This window comes from Lynx rufus, unplaced genomic scaffold, assembly GCF_022079265.1.
Source record: "Lynx rufus isolate CCGP_SWC_20201006 ecotype Redwood Valley unplaced genomic scaffold, mLynRuf1.p SCAF_7, whole genome shotgun sequence".
Lineage (NCBI taxonomy): Eukaryota > Metazoa > Chordata > Mammalia > Carnivora > Felidae > Lynx > Lynx rufus.
The window spans coordinates 70,930,841-70,956,358 of NW_025814889.1; the positions used below are offsets into that span (position 1 = coordinate 70,930,841).

General features: G+C 40.6%; 1 protein-coding gene across 1 annotated transcript in view; it reads right to left on the reverse strand.

Moving 5' to 3' along the window:
• ADAMTS20 (ADAM metallopeptidase with thrombospondin type 1 motif 20) overlaps nucleotides 1–20,413 on the reverse strand; it is a 171,366-nt gene extending 150,953 nt beyond the window's left edge. The window contains exons 1-3 of the mRNA XM_047067167.1: nucleotides 20,323–20,413; nucleotides 19,446–19,807; nucleotides 1,445–1,607 (exon numbers count right to left, since the gene is read on the reverse strand). Of these exons, the coding sequence (XP_046923123.1) occupies nucleotides 1,445–1,607; nucleotides 19,446–19,807; nucleotides 20,323–20,413 (616 nt within the window). The remainder of the gene's footprint in view (nucleotides 1–1,444; nucleotides 1,608–19,445; nucleotides 19,808–20,322) is intronic.
• Between the last annotated feature and the right edge of the window lie 5,105 nt (nucleotides 20,414–25,518).

A 25,518-nucleotide genomic window follows, 5' to 3' on the forward strand; every position in this document is an offset into this window, starting at 1 on the left:
ATTCCATAACTTTATTTAATTTTGTGTTTTTGTAATAAATGTGTAGTATAAAAAATTTTTAAACAAAAGACTGGCTTTTCTTGTTCCATTCTCTTTCTGATAATGAACACTGATTGTGAATGCAAAACCCTGCATATCATTATGTGAAACATTTATGCATTCAGAGTGTCTACTTGGTGGTTTTCTTCTTAAGAAGCTAAACAATTCATTAAACAAGCTGCTCCTGAATGGTAGATCAGAACAAGCATAAGCTGCCTTCTGTAGAATTCTATTGTGAAGCTGTACCCATTTGTGTTTTCTTTGAAGCCATAAAAATGAAACCCTTATGCTCATATTAAAAGCATAAGAAAGGCATCTATTATGTCAATAGATTTAAAACACGGCCTTAGACACAGTGAGAACCACTCCAAAATGGCACGCTTATAATAGCAAAGGTTAAGAAGTGCATTCCCAGAGAAAACCTTCAAAGGCCTACATATCATTATATCCTAAAACAGATGGCATTGCAGTGTTGGGACTATACTTTATGGACACCTACAATCTCAAATAAATCCTTTCTAATCCCAGTCCTTTGTCTAGATTTTGTACTTTGATGATAACTGCAGGTGCCTTTCTCTGTTCTTCAGAGAATGACACAAGGATATGAAGATTCACGTACACACATGGACTCAACTCTTAACAGGACTTCTATGCAATGCACTAATTTTACTAGCAACAGATTTGTACTTTATAGATATGTATGATTTATATTTTACAGATACCTACTATTCCTAGATTCTAATCCATTATAATTCTTTGGTCTGAATTTTACAGAAACAAAAAAATATCATTCATTATTGGAAGCATAAACTCATAAAAACCACTTTGTAAAACAATATACGGAATTTTCTAGTATCTGTGTATATACTTGGGAAAACCTCAAACACAGCAGACGGAGACAAGAAAATTCACAGCAGCATTGTTTATAATGACAAACTGCAAATAACCCAAAAGTTTATCTATAGGAAAATGGATATATGGCCTGTAAGATACTGCACATCAAGACTAAACCCCTGCTACACACACCAACATAAATCTCAAAATACGGAGTAAGAGTCAGAAAACTACAATGTTTCTTTTACAAAGTTGAAAGCATAGAAAATTGGACAACGGGTTATTACTTTGGTTCTTCTTTAATTATCTAAAATTCTGCTAAGAAAAAGCATACTAGTAGTGTGACTAGTAAATGGATTAAAGTTTGATTATTAAATCTCATGCAGAATACTTTTTTGGATCTAAATTTATTTTACAAAATTGCCTACCAACTAATTTCTAATGGGTCCTTACAGGTCAAGAAAATTTGTTTGAAATATACTTCAGAATTTGAGGAACATATGTCAATTCTAATCTACAAGAATATTTAAATAGTGTAATTTTACCAAAAAAGTTTTACTCCATAGTTTACCTGAAACTTCACAAGGCTGGGGAGATTGCAGAAAATAGCTCCTCTTTAATTCCTGCCTGTATATAAGATGTGGCTTGTTATGATCATCTTCAGGTTCACTCCCATCTGCCTTCATTATAGGTTCTAAGAAATATTCACCATCATGCGCTTTAAATGTTCCCATCTGAAAAGAAAGAAAATAATTAACTTTGTCACTAAGAAGGGAAAGCATGCAGCGTCAGTTTTAAGTGAGCACACGGATGCAGGACATCCAGAAGTCTATTCATTCACTGTCATCCACTAAACATAACGTTTCCTTGCCATGATGACCCAATACATAAGAGCGTGAAGGGAACCAAGACTGGACAGCTTTCTAATAGGCAGTGTTGTGATGACCTGCATTCCAGTAAAAAGAATGGCATAGGCAATGTCCTCAGGATGGCAAAAAAAAAAAAAAAAAAAAAATCTATCACCTTCTATAATAAGAGAGCCTGTTTAGCTTGGTTTATATAAGGCAGTGAGTTTTCTGGGGTCAGATAAGAGATCTTGAAGGTGATGCTAGCAATTTACAATTTGTAAGCCGCTGGAGAGCCACTAAAGAGTCTTCACGAAGATCTATCTTCTGAATTCCAGAAGCCACAAACTTGTTTTTCAATATCCCCACTTGGATAACTAGTAGCATTCTCAACCTAAACATGTCCAAATCAAAACTCCTGATTTTCAGTCCAAACCTGCCTTTTCAATGGTCCCTATTTCAGTAAATGGCAACAGTATTATTCCAAATGTTCAGGCCACAAGTCCTTAGAAGTCAAGGATGAGCTCTTATGCCTAAGGTAACATCCTACATTTAAGTCATCTGCAAATCCTGATAGCTCAGCCTTCAAGGTATAACTGAAATCCAACTGCTTCTGCCAAGTTTTACTAACACATCCATGATCTAACCTAATGTTTTGTTTCCTCTATAAACCAACAGTCCTTTAGTTTAGGGTCTATGGAGGAGTCACAGTAATTTCTCTTTAAGTCTAGATCAATGTTCTTCAACAAACATGACCAAGTCATTCAGTAAAATCCAACGTCCTTACAATAATCTATGATGTCCTGCTGTGCTCACATCTTGCCCCTACTATGCCTCCAGGCACACAGGTAACTAATTCTGACTTCTCCCACTTCTACCCTGGCTCCTTCTAGAGCTCCACCCCTGGTGTGTCTCTGCGATTTCTCAAATATGACAAGATGTGTTCAGCTCACCTCAGGACCTATCCCCTTACTAAAACTTCTGCCTTCAAGCACTTTCCTAATGGCTCCTCAAACACTTGTTTCAGATTTCTGCTCCACATTCACCACCCCACATGTCAACCCACCTCCTAGATCTATCCCTCTTATCCCGTTTCATTTTTCTTCAATGTACATATCAATACCTCTTATTTTTGTCTGATACAATCCACTAAAACATAAGCTCTGTAAGAACAGAGCTTTTGCCCACACTTCTCTCTGCATGCCTCTCATGTCTGCCCCATACCAGATGTCGGGGTATATATAACATTAGTGAATAAGACTAGAAGGGTCAACTATACTAAAAAAGACTAAGGTAGAAAGTTTAGCTTAGTAACTGTGTGTTATAGATGGTGGGGGGAAAAATACTAGCAGTTATAAGAGGCTATAACATGAAGACAAAACCTCAATTGCAGTGACAGCAATGGCATGACAGTTGGGAGAGAATGATTACAAGATATCAATGCCTGAGAAAAGCAAAAAAACAGAGGGAGGATTTATGATACAGAGATTAACTGTTTGGTAAAATAGGGGTTACCGAAACAACTCCAGAAATGTTAAGATTCCAAAACAGACCCTTTTTCTACCCAACAGAAAAAGAGGTCAATTACATCACAAAAAACTCATGTCTTTGATTTTACAGAGAAATTCCACCAAACCTTGAAAAAGCAGTTAATTCCAGTGTTATTTGAAATTTTCCAAAACATAAAACATATAAGTTCTTTTTAAGAAGGGAGTGTGATCTTAGAGCAAAACCTGATAAAGACAGCACCAAAACAAAAACACAGGACAAGCTCATATAGATCGAGATCAAAGTCCTAAATTTTACCAGCAAACCTAATTCAGCCACCTGCGAATACATGACAAAATGGAATTTCCTAGAAGAATGTAAGGATGGTGTAATACTGGGAATTTTCTTGTTTTTTGCAGTAGGCTCCATGACCAGCATGAAGCCCAACATGGAGCTTGAACTCAAGACCCTGAGATCAAGAGTGTGACTTTTAACTGACTGAGCCACTCAGGCACCCCCAATACTGGGAATCTTAATTCGTTACAATCCCCTATGTGAATTTAAAAGAGATCACAGGACTTCTAAAAAAAATTTAACATTCTTCATTTTAAAAACACCCATAGAATATAAAACAAGTGCTTAAGATAAACTATCCCAGACCAGAGATGATGTCACATGTAAGACAGATTAAAGATCAAGAATAGATTGCAAAGGGAGAGTTAAAAGTATTCATAGATGCAATCAGCATGTACCTTAATAACTGAAAAGCTACTATAAGTGATTTCAGGGAGATAAAATACAGATCTAACAAGTTTTCACATATATGAACAAACACCCATTAGATGATATTATGAAGAAATTATCCCATTTACAGATTAAATGCCCAGGAACTCAAATTTGTAAGATGTTAAATCACTACTAGAGAACTACAAATTAAATGGAACCCAGTGCCATGTCCCTGAGTAATAAGATTCCCCAGATGAATCTATAAATTTAACAAGACTCTAATTTTAATAACTATATTTAATATGTAAACGTCTGAAGTACATATGGAAAAATAAAGCAACCAAGAGAATTCTAGAGAACAGGGAGGTAGGACTAGGACTATTTAGATATTAAGATAGGATACAGCCACATTAAATTCTTCAATGCTAGCACATGATAAGCCCAAGGCTAATTAAGGAAGGCTAATTAATCCTACAGGATTCAAGACTTGTGCATAGACAACATCTCAAATCAGTAAAAATATTTAGGAGTATTGCAACATGTGGGCAGATATCCAGAATAATTTGGATACTTCCTACATAGAATTCAAAAGATCAGTGATGTAAGCTTTTGAAATAAAACCATAACAGCACTAGAAAGTAACAAGAGAATGCCTTTATCACTTTGGAATAGGACAAGTCATTTTAATCCTGACTCAAAACCTATAAAAAAGAAAATATTAGGGGCACCACCCAGGTGGCTCAGTCAGTTAATTGTCAGTCTCTTGACTTCAGCTCAGGTCATGATCTGATCTCATGGTTCACGGGTTTAACCCCATACTGGGGCTCTGTGCTGATGGTGGAGAGCCTACTTAGGATTCTCTGTCCCTCTCCGATTTGTGTGCATGCACTCCCTTTCTCTCAAACTAACATTTTTAAAAATGTTAAACTTCACTCAGGAAGAATATAGCGAGAAGCCATTTTCAACTAGGAAATTGGCAAAAATGTAAGTTTTTATAACATACTTCAAATGTGTCTGAAAAAACAGATACCTTCATACATTACTGTTAGAAGGTAGATTAGTGCAATCACAATACAAAGCAGTTTGGTGATATCTAACACCATTACAAATGCATTTGCTTTTTGAGGCAGCAATTCCCCTTCTGAGAATTTCTATTACCGATCTACATTTCCAAATATATGAAGTAACAAAGTTATTAACCATAGCATTCTTAACAGCAAGATACAGGACCTAATCCCAAGACCACTGACATGTACGTAAACTATGGTACAGCCACACAATGGGATATTTTGTGGTTACAGGCAAAAAGTAAACATTTCATGTAGTGATATGAAAAGGCCTCCAATTATTTAAAGCAAAATACTACACCAAGATGTATAGTTCACAACCATTTGTGTAATAAAGAGAAACACTGAACATTTGTTTGCCTGGGTGCTAGTAAAGAAACTAAGGATTAGAAATAGTACAGGTGAAGGTATATTACTTCTTTATAGGATACTGTTTGATCTCCTCAGAGCATTACATGTTATCTTCGTGCGTTTATTCTTTATAATTATTCTCCCTCACTAGACAAGAGGCTTCATGTAGGCAGAGACCTGAGCTCTGAATCTCCATGGTCTAATACAGTATCTGACAGAGTAGGCATAGTGCAGAGTATTTGTTCAACCATTAAAACTATGATTCCCTCAGCTTCTGTTAAGCTGAGGTAGAAGAGAAATTAGGACACAAGCTGGAGCTAGAACATGGAGACTATTGCATGCAGGGAGGTTTTAATCAGGAAAGCCTTACCATAAACAAATGAGAAAAATTACATCCTTATGATCATGAACCTGTAACTAAAATTAGCATTTTCTTCAAGTGGGAACATAGGCAACAAATCCCAGTGATATTGCCGATGGCAAGGCGATTTTTCATCATGTTCGAAGAGGTTTGCGATCTCACAATAGGTTGATACTCAATATTTAGTTATTAGATATTTAATGCATAAGTAAACACTTACATAGCTTTTTAATATCTTGATAACTATCTTTCAATATAGTTTTGTGCAGGGGCTTTAAAACATTCTGGGAAGGGTTCCATGGGCGAATTATTAAAGGGTTTGAAGAGAAGTGGGAAGAGGGACAAGAGTCAACGCAGTAACTCTGAAAGATCAGATCTTTGTGCAGCTAAGATCTTTACATCAGCAAGGGAAGAGTTGGTGGCAGTTGTAGGTAGTCAGCGGTAGGCAGTCAGCAAGGTGTGTGATGAGGGCTCGTATCCATTGGTAGTTAAGAGTGAAAAGCAGGCCTCAAATGGTCAGCTTTTATAGACCCCTTTCTCTAGTTTGGTGAGGTTAAATTGGAAGTAGGCATTTGTAATATTAATACCTAATTCCAATATATACCTATAGGATTTATTTCAACCTAACAGTAACTCTCAAGTTATATTATCCCCACTTTGTAGTAAGGACAAATGAGGAACAAAAGGTTAACTTATCCAAGTCTTATACCTAGTAAGACGTAACCCAGATGGTTTGGCTTCACAGTTCATGCCTTAACCCATTACACAGTACTAGTTATGATAAACCAGTTTTGATAAACCCTACAAATTAGTTGACAGATACTTAATGAATACTTCTATGTGCCAGGCACAGTGCTAGGGGCCAGAGATGGAGGGGAACATGCAAATCCCTACCTTCCAAGAATTTACACTTCTATGGAAAAGACAATAATGCTGTGCCTGGTGGTAGGATAAACAAAGAAAATAAAGCTGGGAACTCTGGAAAGCAGTATGGAGGTTCCTCAAAAAGTTAAAGATAGAACTACCCTATGACCCAGCAATTGCACTACTAGGCATTTATCCACGGGATACAGGTGTGCTGTTTCGAAGGGACACATGCACCCCCATGTTTATAGCAGCACTATCAACAATAGCCAAAGTATGGAAAGAGCCCAAATGTCCATTGATGGATGAATGGATAAAGATGTGGTATATGTATGTATGTGTGTGTGTGTACACACACAAAATGGAGTATTACTCAGTGATCAAAAAGAATGAAATCTTGCCATTTGCAACTACATGGATGTAACTAGAGGGTATTATGCTAAGTGAAATTAGAGAAAGACAAATATCATGACTTCACTCATATATGGAATTTAAGATACAAAACAGATGAACATAGGGAAGGGAAGCATAAATATAAAAACAGGGAGGGGGACTTAAGGGACTCAGATACAGAGAACTGAGAGTTGCTGGAGGGGCTGTAGGTAGGGGGATGGACTAAATGGACAAGGGGCAGTAAGGAAGAGCCTTAATGAGTTGGGATGAGCACTGGGTATTATACATAGGGGATGGATCCTGGAATCTACTCCTGAAATTATTGCACTATATGCTAACCTGGATGTAAATTAGAAATAAGTTAAAGAAAAAAAACAAAGGCAGGGAGACAATCAGTGGGGTAAGGATGCACTTCAGGCTGAGGCTAAAACAAGGTAGCCTTGGAAAACCCTTGAAGGACACTCCAGAAGGAGCAGGGACTCAAAGGCCCAGAAATGGGGAAAAGCTTGGCAGGTCCAAGTGACAGAACAGGGAGGCTGAAGCCGTGCTAACAAAGGGCAAACTAGACAGCTGGACAGGCTGCACTTGTGCTTATCACATCTCAATACTCAAAAATATATTGGTCTAGGGGCGCCTGCATAGCTCAGTCAGTTGAGCATCTGACTTTGGCTCAGGTCATGATCTCATGGATCATGAGTTCAAGTCCTACGTTGGGCTCTGTGCTCACAGCTCAGAGCCTGGAGCCTGCTTCAGACTCCAACTCCATGCACGTGTGTGTGTGTGTGTGTGTGTGTGTGTGTGTGTGTGTGTGTGTCCCTCTCCTGCTCATGCACAGTCTCACATAAATTCAAATTTTAAAAATGGAATGGTCTGCATTTAAAATGTCTTAATTTTTAAGGACACCGGGGTGGCTCAGTTGGTTAAGCATCAGACTATTGATTTTGGCTAAGGTCATAGTTCAGGAGATCAAGCTCCATGCTGATAGCCCAGAGCCTGCTTGGGATTCTCTCTCTCTCTCTCTCTCTCTCTCTCTCTGCCCCTCCCCACTAGCTCAGGAGCACACATTTGCACTCTCAAAATAAACATTTTAAACAATCTAAAAACTTGGCAATTTTCCACTTAAGCAAATCCTGTGAAGAACAAATTCAAAGATCAGTTACTGAATCACGGATAGGATAAGCACAGTCTTGATGAATGAGGCCTCATTTCCAGTTCTTAGTTATAAATATGTTAGAGAATAACTGAAGCTATTGCTTTAAATCTCATTGTAAATAACCTTTAAATCACAATTTTAAATAATCCCTTAAAGCCATTTAAATGAGTACAGCAATTATAGTCATAAGTTTCTCTTCACACACAATTATTACTAGATCAACATCTCCTTAAAGATAAAGCCATTACTATGCTTACAGTTCCAAAAAAATCTAAAACGTTGCTTAAGATGTAGCAGATACTCAATACATATCCATAGAAATGAACATTTTGTAAGAAACATGGTGAAGTACCTGGTTTTCTCCCCTTATTTTTTCCTCTAACATTAAGTTATGGTAGTTAGGGGACTTGTCATAAATTTACATGCTTTGGTTTTCTTTCAATGCTAACTGGTAAAATGTTTTGGCACTCAGTTACATAATAGGTTAGGATTACACTTTTTTAAAGGCTTAAAAGATAATCGAGTTCTCGTATTTTAATGTTGCAGTCTAAACAATGTAGCTATATATTAAGAATTCATCTATTTCTTGGATATTCTAGTGGTCTATACACTAGCATATTTAATTCTACTAATTCCTGTTTTCCAGCGATAACTACAGATCACTTATTTTCAATATATACCAAAATTTCAGCTCCTTGCGCATTCCCAGAAAAACTTCAACTATGCTTATCAGGAACAAAGACACTATTTTTGAAACGTGAATAAATGGGCCCATGGAAAAATTGCTTTCTGTCTTTTTAAAAAAGCATGCTGAAGAAGGGAAATGTGATAGCATCTTGGTAAAAGATACAAATAGACATGAGGTGGCTTATTACATATCTAAATGCATCTACAAAACTACTTTGAATGCCAAACTACTGGGGAAAGCTATACTGAAGCTCTACCTTGGGAAATTTTTTAATTTTTTTGGATCAAAATCTGACAATGGGGTTTTTCTAGCATAATGTTCCAATAACACCGCACAGGGGTCAAGCTTATATTCCCACGTGAAAAGTGAAAATAGCTCTATCCAGAGTCCATCAGAACTTCCTTTTAAGTTGTACCAGAACACTGTAGCCTGGTAAGAATATTGCTTTTATAACTCAAAGGCTTTTCTCCAACAAAAACCTTATGTTTTAGGAATACTTAAAGAATCATTTGTCCTCACAGTAACTCCTCTGTATTTATCAATGAGGAACTTAAGTATGTTACTCCCATCATGTTTTCTATAACCCACCCCACTGCAGGGGACTTTCTGTTCAAGTAAAAATATTAGAGCTTTGCCTAAAGGCTTGTAAGGAAGCTTTTAAACTTGGAAAGGAACCTGGTAAGAAATTGGAAGACTTAAAACAGGTGGTTCATGGAATCCTATTTAGATCATGCCATATTTTTAGCAACCTGCCTGTCTGCAGAGGGGCATTGCAATTTGATTCATGAGAAATGCCAAATTCCGAACACGTTCTTTTTATGACTATTAAAAGCAGCAAAACTAGTTTTCACTTGGGCAAGGGTTTCCCAGTTACTTGAGCAACGATCTTTTTACCAAGCTGTATTGAGAGGCATTAAACAATTATGCATACAACTGGTTCCAATTTATTCTCATAGGTCAAAATTTTTATGTAGAGTATTTTTATATATGTAATTGTTTTTCCAAAATGTTCCTCCGTATTGTGCCATTTATACATACTTTTTTCCAGATACATGGCAAACACATGTACTGTAGCCACAACTAATAATGTACTCAGATTTCATTAAATAGTAAAAACCAGAATATAAACTGGACACTTTTCCAAAGTCAGTTATAGTTATCACATTAGCATTGGCAAGTACAGAACATTCAAACAAATTCCAATTGAGTAGGGCAATTAGAGCCTCTAAGAATTTTAGGAACCAATTGCTCTCAATGATTAAGAAAATTGAGTTTTAATTTTAGGGGTGGATCACTGGTAGTATTTTGGTCTTTGTGGTGGTAGTTTTTCATAAATTGGAGGAGAATCAGGTTAATGCTATTTATAAGAGAGCCAGAGGAGATGATCTGTGTTTACACTTACAGAAACTTAAGTCACTTCATATTGGACTCTCCATTCCACAACTTGTAGAATAGAAATAATTCTACCTAATTTCCTGAGAAAGGCAGTATTGTTAAAACATCAGTGATTTTGAGATGGATTTTGAAATAGGATAAAAAATTCTCCACTAAAAACACAGATGTTGGGGCATCTGGGTGGCTCTGTCAATTAAGTGTCCGACCTCGATTCAGCTCATGGTCTCAGGGTTCAAGAGTTCCAACCCCACATGGGGCTCTCTGCTGTCAGCACAGAGACCACTTGGGATCCTCTGTTCCCCTCTCTGTCCCTGCCCACTCTCTCAAAAAACAAACTGCACACGCACGCACACATTACAGCCACCCTTTTTCCCCTAGGCAGAGCATAATTATGTAATAAAAGATCATGAAGATTAACTCAGATTTTTATTTTGAGCTACTCCATTGGATGCAGGTTTTTCTCCGTTACATTTCCTCATAACACCACTGATCATGCCTAGGAAATAGCATCATACATACACACACTTCAAATATGAAGAAAATCTAGTTGGCTCCAGTTGTCTAAAGTAGAAAATTCTAAGACTCTTAAGAGGAGTCCTTTCCTCTGGCAACGTTCATTACTCCCCATTCCACAAGGCAACTCCAGATCTCCAGTATAAAAGTGGGAGGAGGCAATAAAGAGAAAATGCATTGCCAATACTTCCTCTGAAAAGAGACCACACTCACCAATCCTTGCCCTTGAGGATCAAGAGGACGACGCCAGACTCACCCACCCAAGCCTTATATAGCCAAATGACCCTGGTGCAAGTGGTGTCCCAGCAACAACAACAAGGAATAAATTCTGTAGTATTTCTTGTGGGCACTGAGGATTTGTGAAATTCTAGGAACTCACAAGGGTAGAGAACAGTCAACATTTTGGGAGGTCTAGGGAGTTCAGGATAGCCTCTCTCAACTTCTAACTGGAATATCTGAAGACATAAAACCTAAAGGCATTATAACAATTAGAAACTTTAAGAAGTCATTCAGAATTGTTTTATAGATGTATGATGGAAATATCTTCATGACTGATTATGGAAATGTTTTAAGTCCATGCTACTTGAAAATATATGTAACATCTAGGACACATGCCATATACCTGCCCGACCATCTGTCATATTTACAGCATGTTTCTTATAGTCTAGTTTACAAATAACATATGTAGTTTTCAATTATTTAGGAAAACATATCATTTTTTCATTTATGTCTCCTGGTATAGTTTTCCCTAAAGTTTACGATTTATTATAGTTTGTTCTACTTTAGTACAGCTGGACTTTTATCAGTAAGGGAAAAATCCAATATTTTGCTTTTCCTTAGGAGATATTCTTGGCATTCACAGATTTAACGTGAATGCCTTTGGCAACGGTCATAGATAATTAACATGAAGTAATTACCAAAACTCAATCTGCCATCTGAAGTCAGCTAAGTTGTGTTTTTTTTTTGTTTGTTTGTTTTTTTTTAATGTACCAAACTGTCAGAGAAACCACGAGCCTGGACTAAAGAAGCCCCGATTGCTTTAGTTGTAACATAAACCATAGCCCCTCAATTACCTCAGCATTCCTAAAACCTGCCCCAACCCCCATCTCCACCCCCCAGACAGCATCCTCCCAGAATCTTAGATGTGGCCATGAAGCGATGGGCAAGACCCGCCCAGAGAACAGAACCAGGGGTCTTGGTGACTTGGTTGTCCAGAAGGAGGAATCCAAGAAGGTGATTAAAGAGCTCTCCTGCCAAGGTAGCAAGGCTCCACAATCCCTCCTCAGAAGTTGTCCAAAATGGCTATAAATCAGGTTTCTTTTTTTCCTGTAGGAAGTTTAAGATTAGGGTCACAGTCATGCTGCATATTGGGTTGGGGATGAAGACCGTGCCCCCAACAGGTGGTCTCCTTGTAGATGAGAGAGGTAGGCTTGCTGTGCAGGAAGAAAAGGACAAGTGGATATTTGGCCAAAAGAAGGGCAGCCCGTGGCCAAGATTGGCGGTGACAACTAGCATATATTCTATCCTCCTCCTTGTCCTATCACTGCCCCTCATTTCCCAGACCTTTTCATCTACGTCAAGTCAGGCATTAGCACAATGTCAATGGTAGTGTGTCACTTTGGGACTAAGGCAGTCAAGAGCCAGTAGGTCTTCATGCTGTTACTGCGCTGATACAGCATTTATGTAGCTCATGAATATTTGAAGAAGTTTAACACTCTTGTACTGACATTACTACCAATATCTAACAGTGGCTAGTATGTAATAAACACCTTCCTGGATAGCTTAAGTATATTTTATGGAAAACAGGAAGTACAAGCAAAACAGAAATAAAGCCTCCTGTAACAAGAGTGCAATATAAACCCACATGAAAAACACAACTTAGTTATCTTCTAACCTATGCACAACTTTTTAAAGTATGTTCAAGTACTTCAACAAATTGCTAAAAATTTCCTTGCATTTAGAACTGATGTAATGAACTAGTGTAATTACTTTGCACATGTTAAAAGCTGCTTTAGCTCTTTCACCTGAGCATTTCTGTGTTCTCCATTGGGTGCTACCATCATCATCCCTGCACTGAAAGTCTACAGAAGAGTCAGTAGCTACAATTCGATATAGGATACATAAGGAGGAATCCAGTACCGGAACAAAGGCAGGCCTGGTCAGCTTGGTCTAGAGAAAATCAGGGAAAAGGCTTAAAACTGATCTGAAGGATGATGAGTTTAAGAGAAAGAACATTCTAGACCAAGAGTAAATTCAAGTTCAACTATTATAAACCTATTCTAGAACCAAACACCTGTTTCTAGAGTAATTATCTCTTCCTTGCCACCTATTCTGTCATTAGCTTTCTTGGTTAATGGTTACAGGATCATGCAGTCATTTAAGTCATCAAAATCATTTTGGTCTTTTAGGGTGCAAAATTCAAATGTGTCCCCTTATAAGGCTGTTCAACTTCAACACTAACATTTTGATGGTTTGTGAAGGGGGTTGTTCTATGCATTGGGAGAAGTTTTGCCATATCACTGTCCTCTGGCCACAAAATACTAATAGCTTTCCCTATACCACCCTCCCCCACAACCGTAACAGCAAAAATGGTCTCCAAACATCACCAAAGATCACACGAGAGAAAAATGCCCCCACTTACGTGATTAAGATAAAGCTTCTGAACAGCAAAGAAATCAATCAAGAAAACTGAAAGGCAACCAATGGAATGGGAGAAGAGATTTGCAAATGACATATCAGATCAAGAGTTAGTATCCAAAATCTATAAAGAACTCCCCAAACTTTACATCCGAACAAATAACCCAGTTATTTGGATTATTGGACAGTTATTGGGTTATTGGAAATGGGCAGATGGGAATAAACATTTTTCCAAGGACATCCAAATAGCTAATGGACACATGAAAAGATGCTCATCAGGGAAATACAAATCAAAACTACTTTGAGATACCATCTCACACCGCTCAGAGTAGCTAAAATTAACAACTCAGGAAAGAACAGATGTTGACGAGGATGTGGAGAAACGGGAACCCTCTTGCACGGTTGGTGGGAATGCAAACTGGTGCAGCCACTCTGGAAAATGGTGCGGAGGTTCTCAAAAAATTAAAAACAAAATTACCCTACAACCCAGCAATAGCACTGCTCGAATTTATCCAAAGGATACAGGAGTGCTGATTCATGTTTTCACAGAGCTATCAATAGCAAAATTATGGAAAGAGCCCAAGAGTCCATCAACTGATGAAGGGATAAAGAAGATGTGGACACACACAAATACTACTTGCCAATGAAAATGAAATCTTGCCATTTCCAGCAACGTGGATGGAACTGGAGAATATTATGCTAAATGAAAGAAGTCAGAGAAAGAAGTTTCTCAACTTCCACACAGGAGTGAAAACATAACAGAAGACCATGAAGGAAAAGGAAAAAAAAAAAATGTTACAGAGGGAAGCAAACCATAAGAGACTCTTAAATACAGAAAACAAACTGAGGGTGGAGGGATGAGCACTGGGTGCTGTATCTAAGTGATGAATCATGGGAATCTATTCCCGAAGCCAAGACTACACTGTATACACTGTAAGCTAGCTAACTTGACAGTTTTATAAGAATTAAAAGCAAGCCTGACCTCAGTTGAGAACCACTAGTCTACATTAGCATACCTCACACAGGCACCTACTCTTTCCCTTCATTGCTGCAACCACATTAAGTGACTTTTCTTCCCCTCCCATAGACTGCAAGAGTGGTCCTTTCAGCGACTCACTACCATCCCTGGTACCCTGCACAGCGTTGCATAAGGAGAAGACCCTCCCAACACATCAACCCCCCCCCCCCCCACCACAGCTCAAGCCTCATGCTTTCACAAGTCCACGCTTTAATGTGATGTCTCCCTTAGCCTCATCTCCCAATCCACCCTATTTTCCAGCTGCACAGGGCCAGGAGCTGCCCTTGAATTTCCAGATCCACATGGAGTTATCCCTCTTAAAGTCCAGTGGAGAGGGCTTTTCCAGCACAGGTCTCCATGCTCTTACTCCTTTCTCCAAGTTCACACAGTACACGTCCTGCACTCCTCTCAACAGGATCAGACTTTGGGTTTGTGTGCCTGGTGGCAGTACAGGATGGCCCTGAACATGCAAAGCATAACTGGCCAAGGGTCCCAGCCACTAGCTTTTGAAATCCATCCTAGTTTGCAACCCAGCCATCTCTCAAGTGATGCTCCCATTCAGTAACTGAGTGCGGCAAGGATACTGAGGGTATACCCCTCCTTAGGGGGCATGGGACTCCTCTTTCAGCCCAATTCGGCTTGAGGCAAGCTTCACCGAATCTTGCTTAGATTCCCCAGTAGCCTTGGATGCTTCTACCTAACATTCTCTTCCATCTCAGAGTTCCTTATTTTCTCTAACATAGGCACTTCCCCTACACAAAATGCTTAGTCACACAATCCCGTCTTGTCACCCACTTCTTGGAGGACCAAAACTAACAGAATATTCACATAAGAGATATAAGAAATTCTCCCTGTTAGAGTACTTGATGGAGTATTTGAATAACTGAGAGGTCCTTATGAATTTTATATATAGTGCTTGACACACCACAGAATGGTTATGAGAAACTTCAAATAAGTACACAGCACCACTGCAAGTTACTGTAGGAGAACACCATAGAAGCCAGATGCAGGGTCTGGTTTTAGGACATCTGGAAACAGTTTCTTTCAACCAAGATGACTGCATTGCTTCAAATCCCACCAAGAAATAGTGAAGCTAACAGTCTAGGCAGTCAGGTTAGTCCCCGAGGGCCTTGGGAAGAAGGGAACCCACTGGGTAATAGAGGACTAGTCGTCCCAGGGGCTGTTAGGAAAAGCCTGGATGTAATTTACATGTGCCATCCTGACCAGTATACACCAAAAGTTCAGCTTAGTAAATACTGATCTCTACTTTGGCAACATTATGAGAAGATAGAGAATAGGACCATAAAAGCAAGGCTTAGAGTTGAAAATAGGAGTATTAAGGCCTGGTAACTGTACATTCTGTGACAGTTCATCAATGGACTAAAGTTACAGAAAAGCACAAGTGACACACACATGAAAAAGACTTCTGGCAGACCCTGTGCTGATTCTTGGGTCCCCAACAGTTAAAACTAAAGAGCACCTGGATGGCTCGCTCAGTTGAGCGTCTCTTGATTTCGCCTCAGGTCATTTTCCCAGGATCATGGGATCAAGCCTGCAGTGGAGCTCCATGGGGAGTGCAGAGCCTCCTTGGGAACCTGTCTCTGCCCCTCCCCTGCTCGTACCCTCCCTCTCAAAATAAAAAAAAGCCACTAAGTACTAGCTCAGGCTCAGAGATTTAGTGAAAGACAAATATGAAGACTTCTGAATAATGGGGAAAAAATTAACCACATACGAATTAAAGTTCACCTGTTTGGGGTTAATCCAACACTAGCAGTCCACTAAATGGGATTCATGCTGAGGTGTCAATTTTTTGTAAGCAGCTCCACATAGAGAGATATTTTGGAAACACTTTGGTTTTCATCTCCTTCCTCAATAGTCACCTTTGAAAGGGTAGAGGCTACCTCAAGTAAGAAGATGGAAGGAGAACCAGTCAACTAAACAAGATGTGGAAGGGAACTTTGCAGATTTCTTCACCCAGGAGGGTGACTGGAGGCCAAAGAAACAGATGGAAAGATGTGCATGTGCCAACTTCTCCACGGAGGATGAAGATCCTAGAGACAAAGGCATGTTAGTTTAAGGGGACTACCAAAAGTAGAGTTTCAGCAGGTTAAGCGGGATTCAGGGAAGAGACCCTCCAAAAGGGATCCCTCCTCCACATGCCCTTCACAATTAGGGATGTAGCAGAATTTAGCAAAGGGAAGAACTAAGTCTGCCTTGAATTTCAAATACCATGGAGGACTTCAGACCCTTGGAGGAGTCTGGAAGATCAACGGCATCACCAAACCACGTTACATAGGGAAGGTACAGCAGCAGAAGCAAAGTGATAAGGGCTGCACGATGCAGTAGTCAGACACAGTTAAATAAGGGCTACAGCCACAGCTCACAGGAATACACAGCAGCAGTGAGAGCCCAGGAGGGGTGTCCATTAGACTTGACTGAGCAGAGGCAGCCCCAAGTTCTCAGATCTCGAATTACACTGATGGTACAAGAGGCAAAACAACTAAGGCACAGAGGAACTAGAAGTCCATCTCTCCACCTTCCTCCCAAACAATGATCTCAGAATGAACACTTTAAGGCCCTGTATGGGGTCCATTTTTGTCAGTCCATGTATGTTTGAGTCTAGCAATGTAAACACAATACACATTAGCAATAAAGTGAGGAAATCAGATACTCATTTCAAGATATTTGAGGAAAGTACAATGTCCATTTATAATTAAAAGCAAACTTAAAGCAACAAAAACAAACCAGAAAAAGAACTTAAGACTAGCTCTAACAACAATCCTTCAGTAAATTTCAACCTCAGTGGTTAATGGACAAGTCAAAGCTAGATCACAGTCACATACAAAGACCAGTCAGGAAGCAAGAAGGAGCAGGGCCAGAAGATTAGTATTAATTTCGCAGTCATTGTATCAAAGTTGATCTTTAAACAATTCAACTGGTCCAGGTTACGGGTACCACAATTTTATTCAAGTCTAAAGACTCATCTGAGACTATGAAGAACTGGTTATAGTGACAAACGGACTATGGAACCTACCAGGAGTTCAGTTATTTGACACCATTAACCTAAAGGAAGTTAATGATGGAGTTGGGGTAGAAAGATCTACGGGTAGTACGTATATGGCTAATATAGGCTCCAGTGGAAATACCAAAAACCGACAAATGTCACTTCTCTTAGTAACTTGGACTTTCAGTAATTGGATCATGACCAATTAAAAGATTCTTAGCTGATATTTGCTCCATCACTCGAAGTTCTTGCTCTACCATGACTGATGTCCTCAATGCAGCCTTATAAAAATTAAAACACTTACATAGGTATACAGTTTTTAAAAAGACTACCAATACATTTTCAAAAGCAAAGTAAATATACAGAAGTCAGAACTTAGACAACTATATCCAAATTGGCATAGTTACAGGCGAGGATAACTCTAGTCAAGACCTAAAAACATTTCCAACTGTTTGATTTCAAAAAGGGGAAATTGAATAATAATTTGAACTACACCAGCATTATGAATCAACATGAACAGAAACATCACTCCTAATAATGTTTCCCATCTGGAATGTTTTTCCATGCCATGAAATACTCAATCAAGAAAACATTAACCATGACAAATTGTGGTAGTAAATCTAGAATTTTCCAGACCAGTTACACATTGAGAGGTTCTAGGAAGGAATATTTTTCTTTCCTTTGATATATAGGTGGCTGTGTAAATATTACTGTGTTTCTGCCATTCTGATGTTTCAAGCTTTCTATTTAGATACAGCAGAAAAGGAAATTGTTCAAGACGTTCCATGTAAACACAGGCCAAAGTAACATGAAAAAGAGCAAGTAGATCTTCCAAAATTTACTTGGTCAAGACCAATACTCACACCCAGGAAGACATCTTAGGTCAATTAACCTGAGAGGAAGCATTACATGTGAATGCTAGAATCCAGTAACTAAATTCCTAGTTGTTTCTTCTTGAACTTGTCTTTCATCAGAGTTAATGAAGTCGGTTTATTTTAACTATTGAAACCTGGAGTTTCAAAAACTTGGACAGGAAAGTGTTAGACCTATTTTCACTAACCCCTGATAATTCATTTTGATCATAGGTAGAACCACAGACATTGCGACTTTGTTACCAATAAAAGGATACCTTTGTATCAGTTATGGAGCTATCCAGTTTATACTTCTTGCCACTACAGTAGTGAATAGACCCCGCCCCAATAAGATTGCTGGGTTGATCAAGTATTTATTATGAAACCATAAATTGTAACATTTTGACTACTGTTAGTATTTAAAAAGGAAGCTAATTAACGTTTTACACATTTAAAGTTATTCTCAGAAAAGGTCCTGCTGAAGAAGTTCATCGTTGGGAGTGGAGGGGTTAGGACCTCTGCCTTCAAGGGAGAGGAACACAAAGAACCCATTATTTTTATTTCCTCCCTCCACAATAAGGTTTTTTTCTTTTACACAAAAATCTTACTCCCGTCACTCTAATGATCATTTCTCATTTACTGGCACCAGGTCTCTGTAGATACCCTATCAAATATGGTGCAATTTAGACACCGGCAGATTCAGCCTCTATGGACACCCCCATACTATCAAAAAAAAAAAAAAAAAGCCAACTTTTCGAGTTCTTTTCATTTTACATATATTCGTTTTCATTTCCTTCTAATTTCAAGGAGATTTAAGTAAATTCAGGGGAGTCAGCTTCATTAAGTGGTCCGGAGTTCGTGTGTCTGAGTGGGATCACCTGCCCTGTTGGAAGAGACATTTCACATGTGGCACAGGCCCCATAGGTCCACTCCCTGACTCACTAGCTCAACATCTGACACTTCAGGAGTCGCCCACCTTTGCGGAAAGGGTCAGTTTTTGCCCAGCAGGTAGAGACTACAGATCTTCCAAATGCCTCTCCCCCATGGCAGGAAGGGGTGGCCTCAGCTAGGGTTCATCTGGGTGTTAATACCTCTGCTAACCCACTCTGACCTCTCAGGTCACCATCGATTCGGGGAAAACCCAATGACGACTGACTCTCTGAACACAGCCCTTACCTGGGTCCCCAGAGAAATACCAAGGGGCCAGAGGGCACTTACCAGGCCTCCACAGAGGCTGAAGACCGCCGTGTGATCCGCCCGAGCATTGACCTGGCCTCGATAGAAGCAGTGGCGTAGATCTGGGGCCACCACGCTGCGCTCCTCGGCCCCGCGCGCGGGGGCTCCCAGGTGCACCTCGGTGTAGCCAGCGGCCAGGAAGGCCGCGTCCGCGCTCAGGTTCAGCTGGAAGAGCTGCCCGTAGGCGCTGATTCGGTAGTGGGTCCTGAATGGCGGGGGCTCCAGGGCCTCCGAGCTGCGCTTCCTCCGGCTGAAGTGGTGGCTCTGAGGGAACACTTCTCCAAACTCATTGACCCGCGCGGGGGTCACCACTTCGTAGGAGGCCAGCGTCCTTACCAGGGCTTCTACAACCACAGAAATATGGCCCCTGAGCCCCCGCGCGTTACCAACGTCCCAACCCCAGACTTGAACCAAACGCCCCAGGTCCAGATACACCAGGGGCACGACAAACGCACACACGCTGGCGAGCGCGCGCGCACACACGAACACACGTGCTCCGCTTTCCCACACCCCCGACTCGCTCCAACCTTCCCAAGCAAAGACCCTGACACGCCCGGCCCTGCACAACCCGCTCCTTCTCCTATCCCTCTTGGCTTCCCAACAGCCCACTGGTGCCCTGCAGGCGCACGCGCCTCTCTGCCCCCAAGCGCCCCCACCGCGTGGACCCGGGAGGGACACGGTGCCCGGCGCGCACAATTCCTCGAAACCCGGGGCAGCCGCAACCTCGCAGGATGCTTGGGGCTGGCTGATCCGGGAGCCCCGCGAGCCCCTGCAGGACCACGATCCTCACAACGGGGCTGGGCCACCCACCCCCCCTCGCCCCCACCCCGCTGCTGAAGGCGCCCGGCGGTGACCTTACCTTGCCTGGGGTGCAAGTGAATTTCCCAAGATCTGGTGATGAACAGCGAGAGCTGGTAGAGCAGCCCCGTCAGCCACTTGGCCACCCGCATGGTTCCACCCGGGGGATCCCAACCGGGGAGGCCAACCCGAGCCGCCGGCCGCCCAGCCCGGCTTCCCCGCGCTCCGCAGCCTCTCCTCCCTCTCGCCCGCCGTGCTCTGCGCCGGCCGCCGCGGCGCCTTCAGCAGCCTCCGGAGCAGCAGTCCCGGCCCCGGGCCGGACCGTCTCGCCACACCGCCAGCCTCCGCTCCCTGAGCCGCTGCTTCATCGCACTGCAGCCCCACAGCTCCCGGCTCGCTCTCGGCAGCCTCGCTCCGCTCCCTCAGCCCGCACTGCCCTCAGACGCCTTCTCCCTGGGTCCAGATCCACGCGAGGAAGCGAGACGACCTAGCAGGAACGGTGCCAATATAGCCACCCCGGGCCGGGCGAACGCGGGGGAGAGCCCGCCTCCACGGGCAGGGCCGGGCCAATCAGCAGGAGGCGCGGCCGGTGCTCTCCCTCCCGCGTGCAGCCCGCCCCCAACTCCCAGCCGCGCCCGGAGTGCGGTCCCAGGGGGCTCCGGCGCCGGGAGAGCAACGTGGTGTGGAGCCCGAGGGCCAGCTGGACAACGTCCCGGTACCTGTAACACCCAACACCGATGCAAGCTGTGCGGCCGAGGTCCAGAAAGGTGATAGGTGTGTGAGGGTTTTTAGTTCTTACAGTGAAATGAAAAGCATCAGTTGGAAAATTTCTGTTATTTAGGTTTCAGGGTAATTTTAGGCTTCTCAAGCAAGACAAAATAAGTTACAGCGGGAAGTTCCTGAAGGCAAGGGATTCTTCCAATGAAGCTAAATGACCTGCCTTGATTGGCAAGGGCCCCTGTGTGCTCTGGGAATTTAAGAGCATTGTAGGTGCAAAGGGGAAGGCGAGGTTGCAATCAGCAAGCACTGCTGGGTGTGAATTTCTGGGAGTTGTCTAAGGAAATGCTAAATGAATCGCTCAGTCTCCACAGTTCCTGTAGTTGTCATTTTTTTCTTTTAATATTCATTTTTGTACTTAATTTTGTATAAAGAGCTCCTCAAATTATAGAAACGTCAAGCCCCACAAAACTTGTATCTGCCCCTGCCATTGTGGCTGCCTGTCATTTTATGAGACTTCCTGCTGGTAGTTTCACAATATTAATTGGCCCTCCCTGTATGATACCCAAATGACCCCATGTATCCCTACTCATTTTCCTCAACCATTACTGTAGCAGTGGATCCAGGTGTGTTGCCTCGTGTCTCAAATTCTATAAACCTCAGCAGCAGCAGAAAGAATTGTCATTTCAGAACTACTCTCTCATTTCTCAAATCCACCTGTTTGATCTGCAGATTCTTTATTGCTTCTTGCTGTAACCAGTATGAAAACGAAAGAGGAGGAAGTCATCAGATTGTCTTGAAATCCAACCAAGGGGGAGAAAGAATGTGAGAGAAAAAGGGAAGGAATATATGGGTACATCTTCCCAAACACAAAGGAATACCCTTTCAGTTTAATTCCTGGCCGCCCTTCTTCCCTGAGCTCTCAACAACAAAAATTCTGTTGACTTTGAATTGACCTCTCCTGGCATGCCTCCTTACTTTTATACCATACACTTGGTCCATCTGTTGTTCACCGCTAATGTGAGCCAATCTTGTTTGAGGAAGGAGAGTTTAATTTTACTTTTACCAAGGAAAATACCCAGCTGGGTGATGGTAATTCTTACACAATCAATCCCCTTTCTTTTGTGCCTCTTCCTCCCAAATGTCATTTCATTCATCACAGAGTTACAGACATCTAATTTTTCCCCCTTAAGTTAAGCACACTGTTACTCTAAACAAAACAAACCCACCTGTCCTATTACCCACACCTGTCTATTTAGAGGTTACCTTCAGTACATTGTAATTTAGAGTCATTTTAATTACATTGCAGTTCTAAATGTATCTTTACATCAGGAGCCATGCCTTCCCTCATACAATAACAGAAAATAGAACTGCACCTGTTTCATTGGCTATCTGCTAATGAAGGCAAAATAAATATTTCATTTCTATCACTGAATTTTTGCCACTCAAAGTAGTTTTCTCAGTGGAGTATGTGATTTTCAGCCTGTTCTAATGTTTTGGAAATGTTATTTTAAGAATAGGCCTATTTTATCTTTTATTAAAGAAATGGGAAGTTGTTTGGGATGTTTATTCTATGCTATTATAATCTTTACCATATTCAGTAAAGAGCATTATTTCCCACATCTTCTAGAAGATAAATGTTACATTTCCATTCAGTATCTATGTAACTAAGCTGAGTTTCCTTAAATCCTTTCTGGCTTCAATGCCTTCTCATTATATTAGGCTCAACTGTTACGATATTCACATTGTCTCTCTTCCTTTCTCTGTCTCTGCCAATGAAAATGCCATGAGTAAACTAATCTACGCCATTTCAATCAATTTCCTCATATTGATCATTACAGCTACCACTTAGGGAATTGCTCTGACATAAGCATTATACAAGGGACTTTAGAAAAATTACCTCATTTAATTTATGCATTCTCCCCATGGAATTCAGAACTTACCCAGATCACATATCAAGTTAGACTCAAATATCTTTGGTTTCAAATTCCATACTTTTTATAAGAAAATTGTACTCTTTATAACAGCTCCAATCTGATGTAGTACAGTTGTAACCAGCAACAACTCAGAAAATGAAAGCCATAGTTATAGTACATGTAATTGTATTTGATTCATAATTTTGACAATCATCATTATAACTATAAGCTATGTTATGAGGTTGGCACAGTGTAGAGAAAATATTTTCAGTCTTCCAAAGCAGGAATAGGCTCACTATACTCAAGATAGACTTTGTTTTTATAGTCCTAATTCCACCATAACCAGCTGTTTAAAGTTCAACAATTTACCGAAACTCTATAAGCCAATTGTATTGGACAAAATGTGCTCAATGCATGTTCATGTGGATTACGATTTTTATTACAATATAATATGAGACTGATGTTTGTACCGAAAGGAACAACTGTTTGAATAGAGACTGCTTTTCTAATATTAGTAGGTAGGAAGTAGGGTGATCAATCTTTACAGTGTAACTGAGACTAGGGAGTTTCCTGAGATGCAAGACTTTCGGTGCTAAAACTTGGGGAGTCCTGGGCAAACTGGGATGAAATGGTCATTAAGTTCAGGATTTCTCAACTGAGGCAGTATTGACTTTGGGGGCCAGGCGAGTCTTTGTTATAGGGGGAGGGGAGCTGCCCTACTTGATATAGAATGTTTAGCAGCATCCCTGGCCTCTACTCACTCGGTGCCAGTAGTACCCCACCCCTGTTGTGACAACCAAAAATATTTCCGGACATTTGCAAATGTCCCCTGGGAGCAAAACTGGCCCCAGTTGAAAACCACTGGCCTAACGGGGGGATAAAATTGGAAAATGATAAATGCGAAGAAGTGGGTTTGGCAGGAGACCCCCCAGATGCCGCTCCATTCTTAATTACAAATGGCCAATTGTAAGTAGAAACATTATATTGTAGCAGGTGTGGGAGATTATCCATCATTCTAGTTAAAACAGTACAAGCTATGGTCATTGTGTTAATTCTTAAAGCACTGTTATTTCCAGGTGTGCAGAGAATCGATCTCTTCCGCCCAAGCAATTATTACACTCTGTTCAGATTGTAAGGGTTATGTGGGGAGGGGACTATCAACAGGCTCTTTGAAGCAGTATCCCCAGCACCAAATGTTGTGTCCTCTTGGAATAGAAAAAAAGTAAATATTCACTATATAAACAAATAGTAATATTAACATTTATATAACCTGGAAGAATAGGCAAATTACCAATCTTACCTTTTCTTCGCTTTTAATGAGGGTATTTACACCATTTAAATTTAATATAATACTTAATATATTTATATTCAAGTCCATCATCTTGTTTTCTATTTGTCCTACTCTTTTTTATTTTCTGCCTTCTTTTGGATTAACTAAATGGATTAACTATCATCCCATTCAATCTGTGTTAGCTATAACTTTTTCCTTACTTAGGCAGTTACCCTAGAATTTATAGTCTACATCTTTAATATATCTCTGACTGGCTTCAAGTATAGTATGCAAATTCAATTTCATCCCTCCCAACCTTTGTGCTGTTGCTATCATCATACATTCAACTTTTGCATATGTTGCAATTCCCACTTTGCATTCATGCTATTTTTATTTAAACAGCTATTTCATCTGCTATCATTTTTGTTCTGTCTGAAAGGCTTTCTTTAACGTTTCTGATAGCACACACTCTACTTGTGATGAGTTCTTTTTTTTTTTCAAGTTTTTTTTTTTAAGTTTATTTATTTTTGACAAAGACAGAGTGAGCCTGAGCTAGGAGGGGCAGAGAGAGAGACACACACAGAATCCGAAGGAGGCTCCAGGCTCCAGGCTCCAAACTGTCAGCACAGAGCGCGACGCGGGGCTCGAACTCACAAACCGAGATCATGACCTCGGGGGAACTCAGACGCTTAACCAACTGAGCCACCCAGGCGCCTCTCAAGTTTATTTTTGAGGCCTGTTTTTTCCCGGGTATAGAATTCTAGGTTGGGAGGATTTGCCCCCCACCCCTTTTATTTCTCAAAAACTGTTGATCAATTGTCTTCTTGCATTTTTTAATAACAAAAAAAAAGTCCTTATCCTCCATACATCAGGTATCTTTTTGTTGTATATGCTTTTAAGATTTTCTTCTGTATTGCTAGTTTCATTCAATTTATTTACAGTGTACCTTGATGTGATTTTTTTTCATGTTTCTTAGGCTTGGAGTCCATTGAGTTTTGGGAGACTATGAGTTTATTATTTTCATCAAATTTGTAAAATCTGTGGTTGTTACTTTGTCAAATATAATTTTTTGTTCCCTCTCTGTTCCTTCAAGGACTGCAGTTATGCATATATGAGAATGCACACAGTTGTCCCACAGCTCTCTGAAGCTCTGTCTGTTCTAAATTCTCCTCTTCCCTTCTGTGTTTCAAATGGATAATTTTTATTGCTGTCTTCAAATTCACTAATATTTTCTTCTGCAATGTCTAATTTGTAATTAATTATATTCACTGTCATTTTTACCTCTAAGACTTTAGTTTGGGCCTTTTTTTTTTGTATCTTGCATGCCTCAACTTAACTTTTTGAACATATAGAA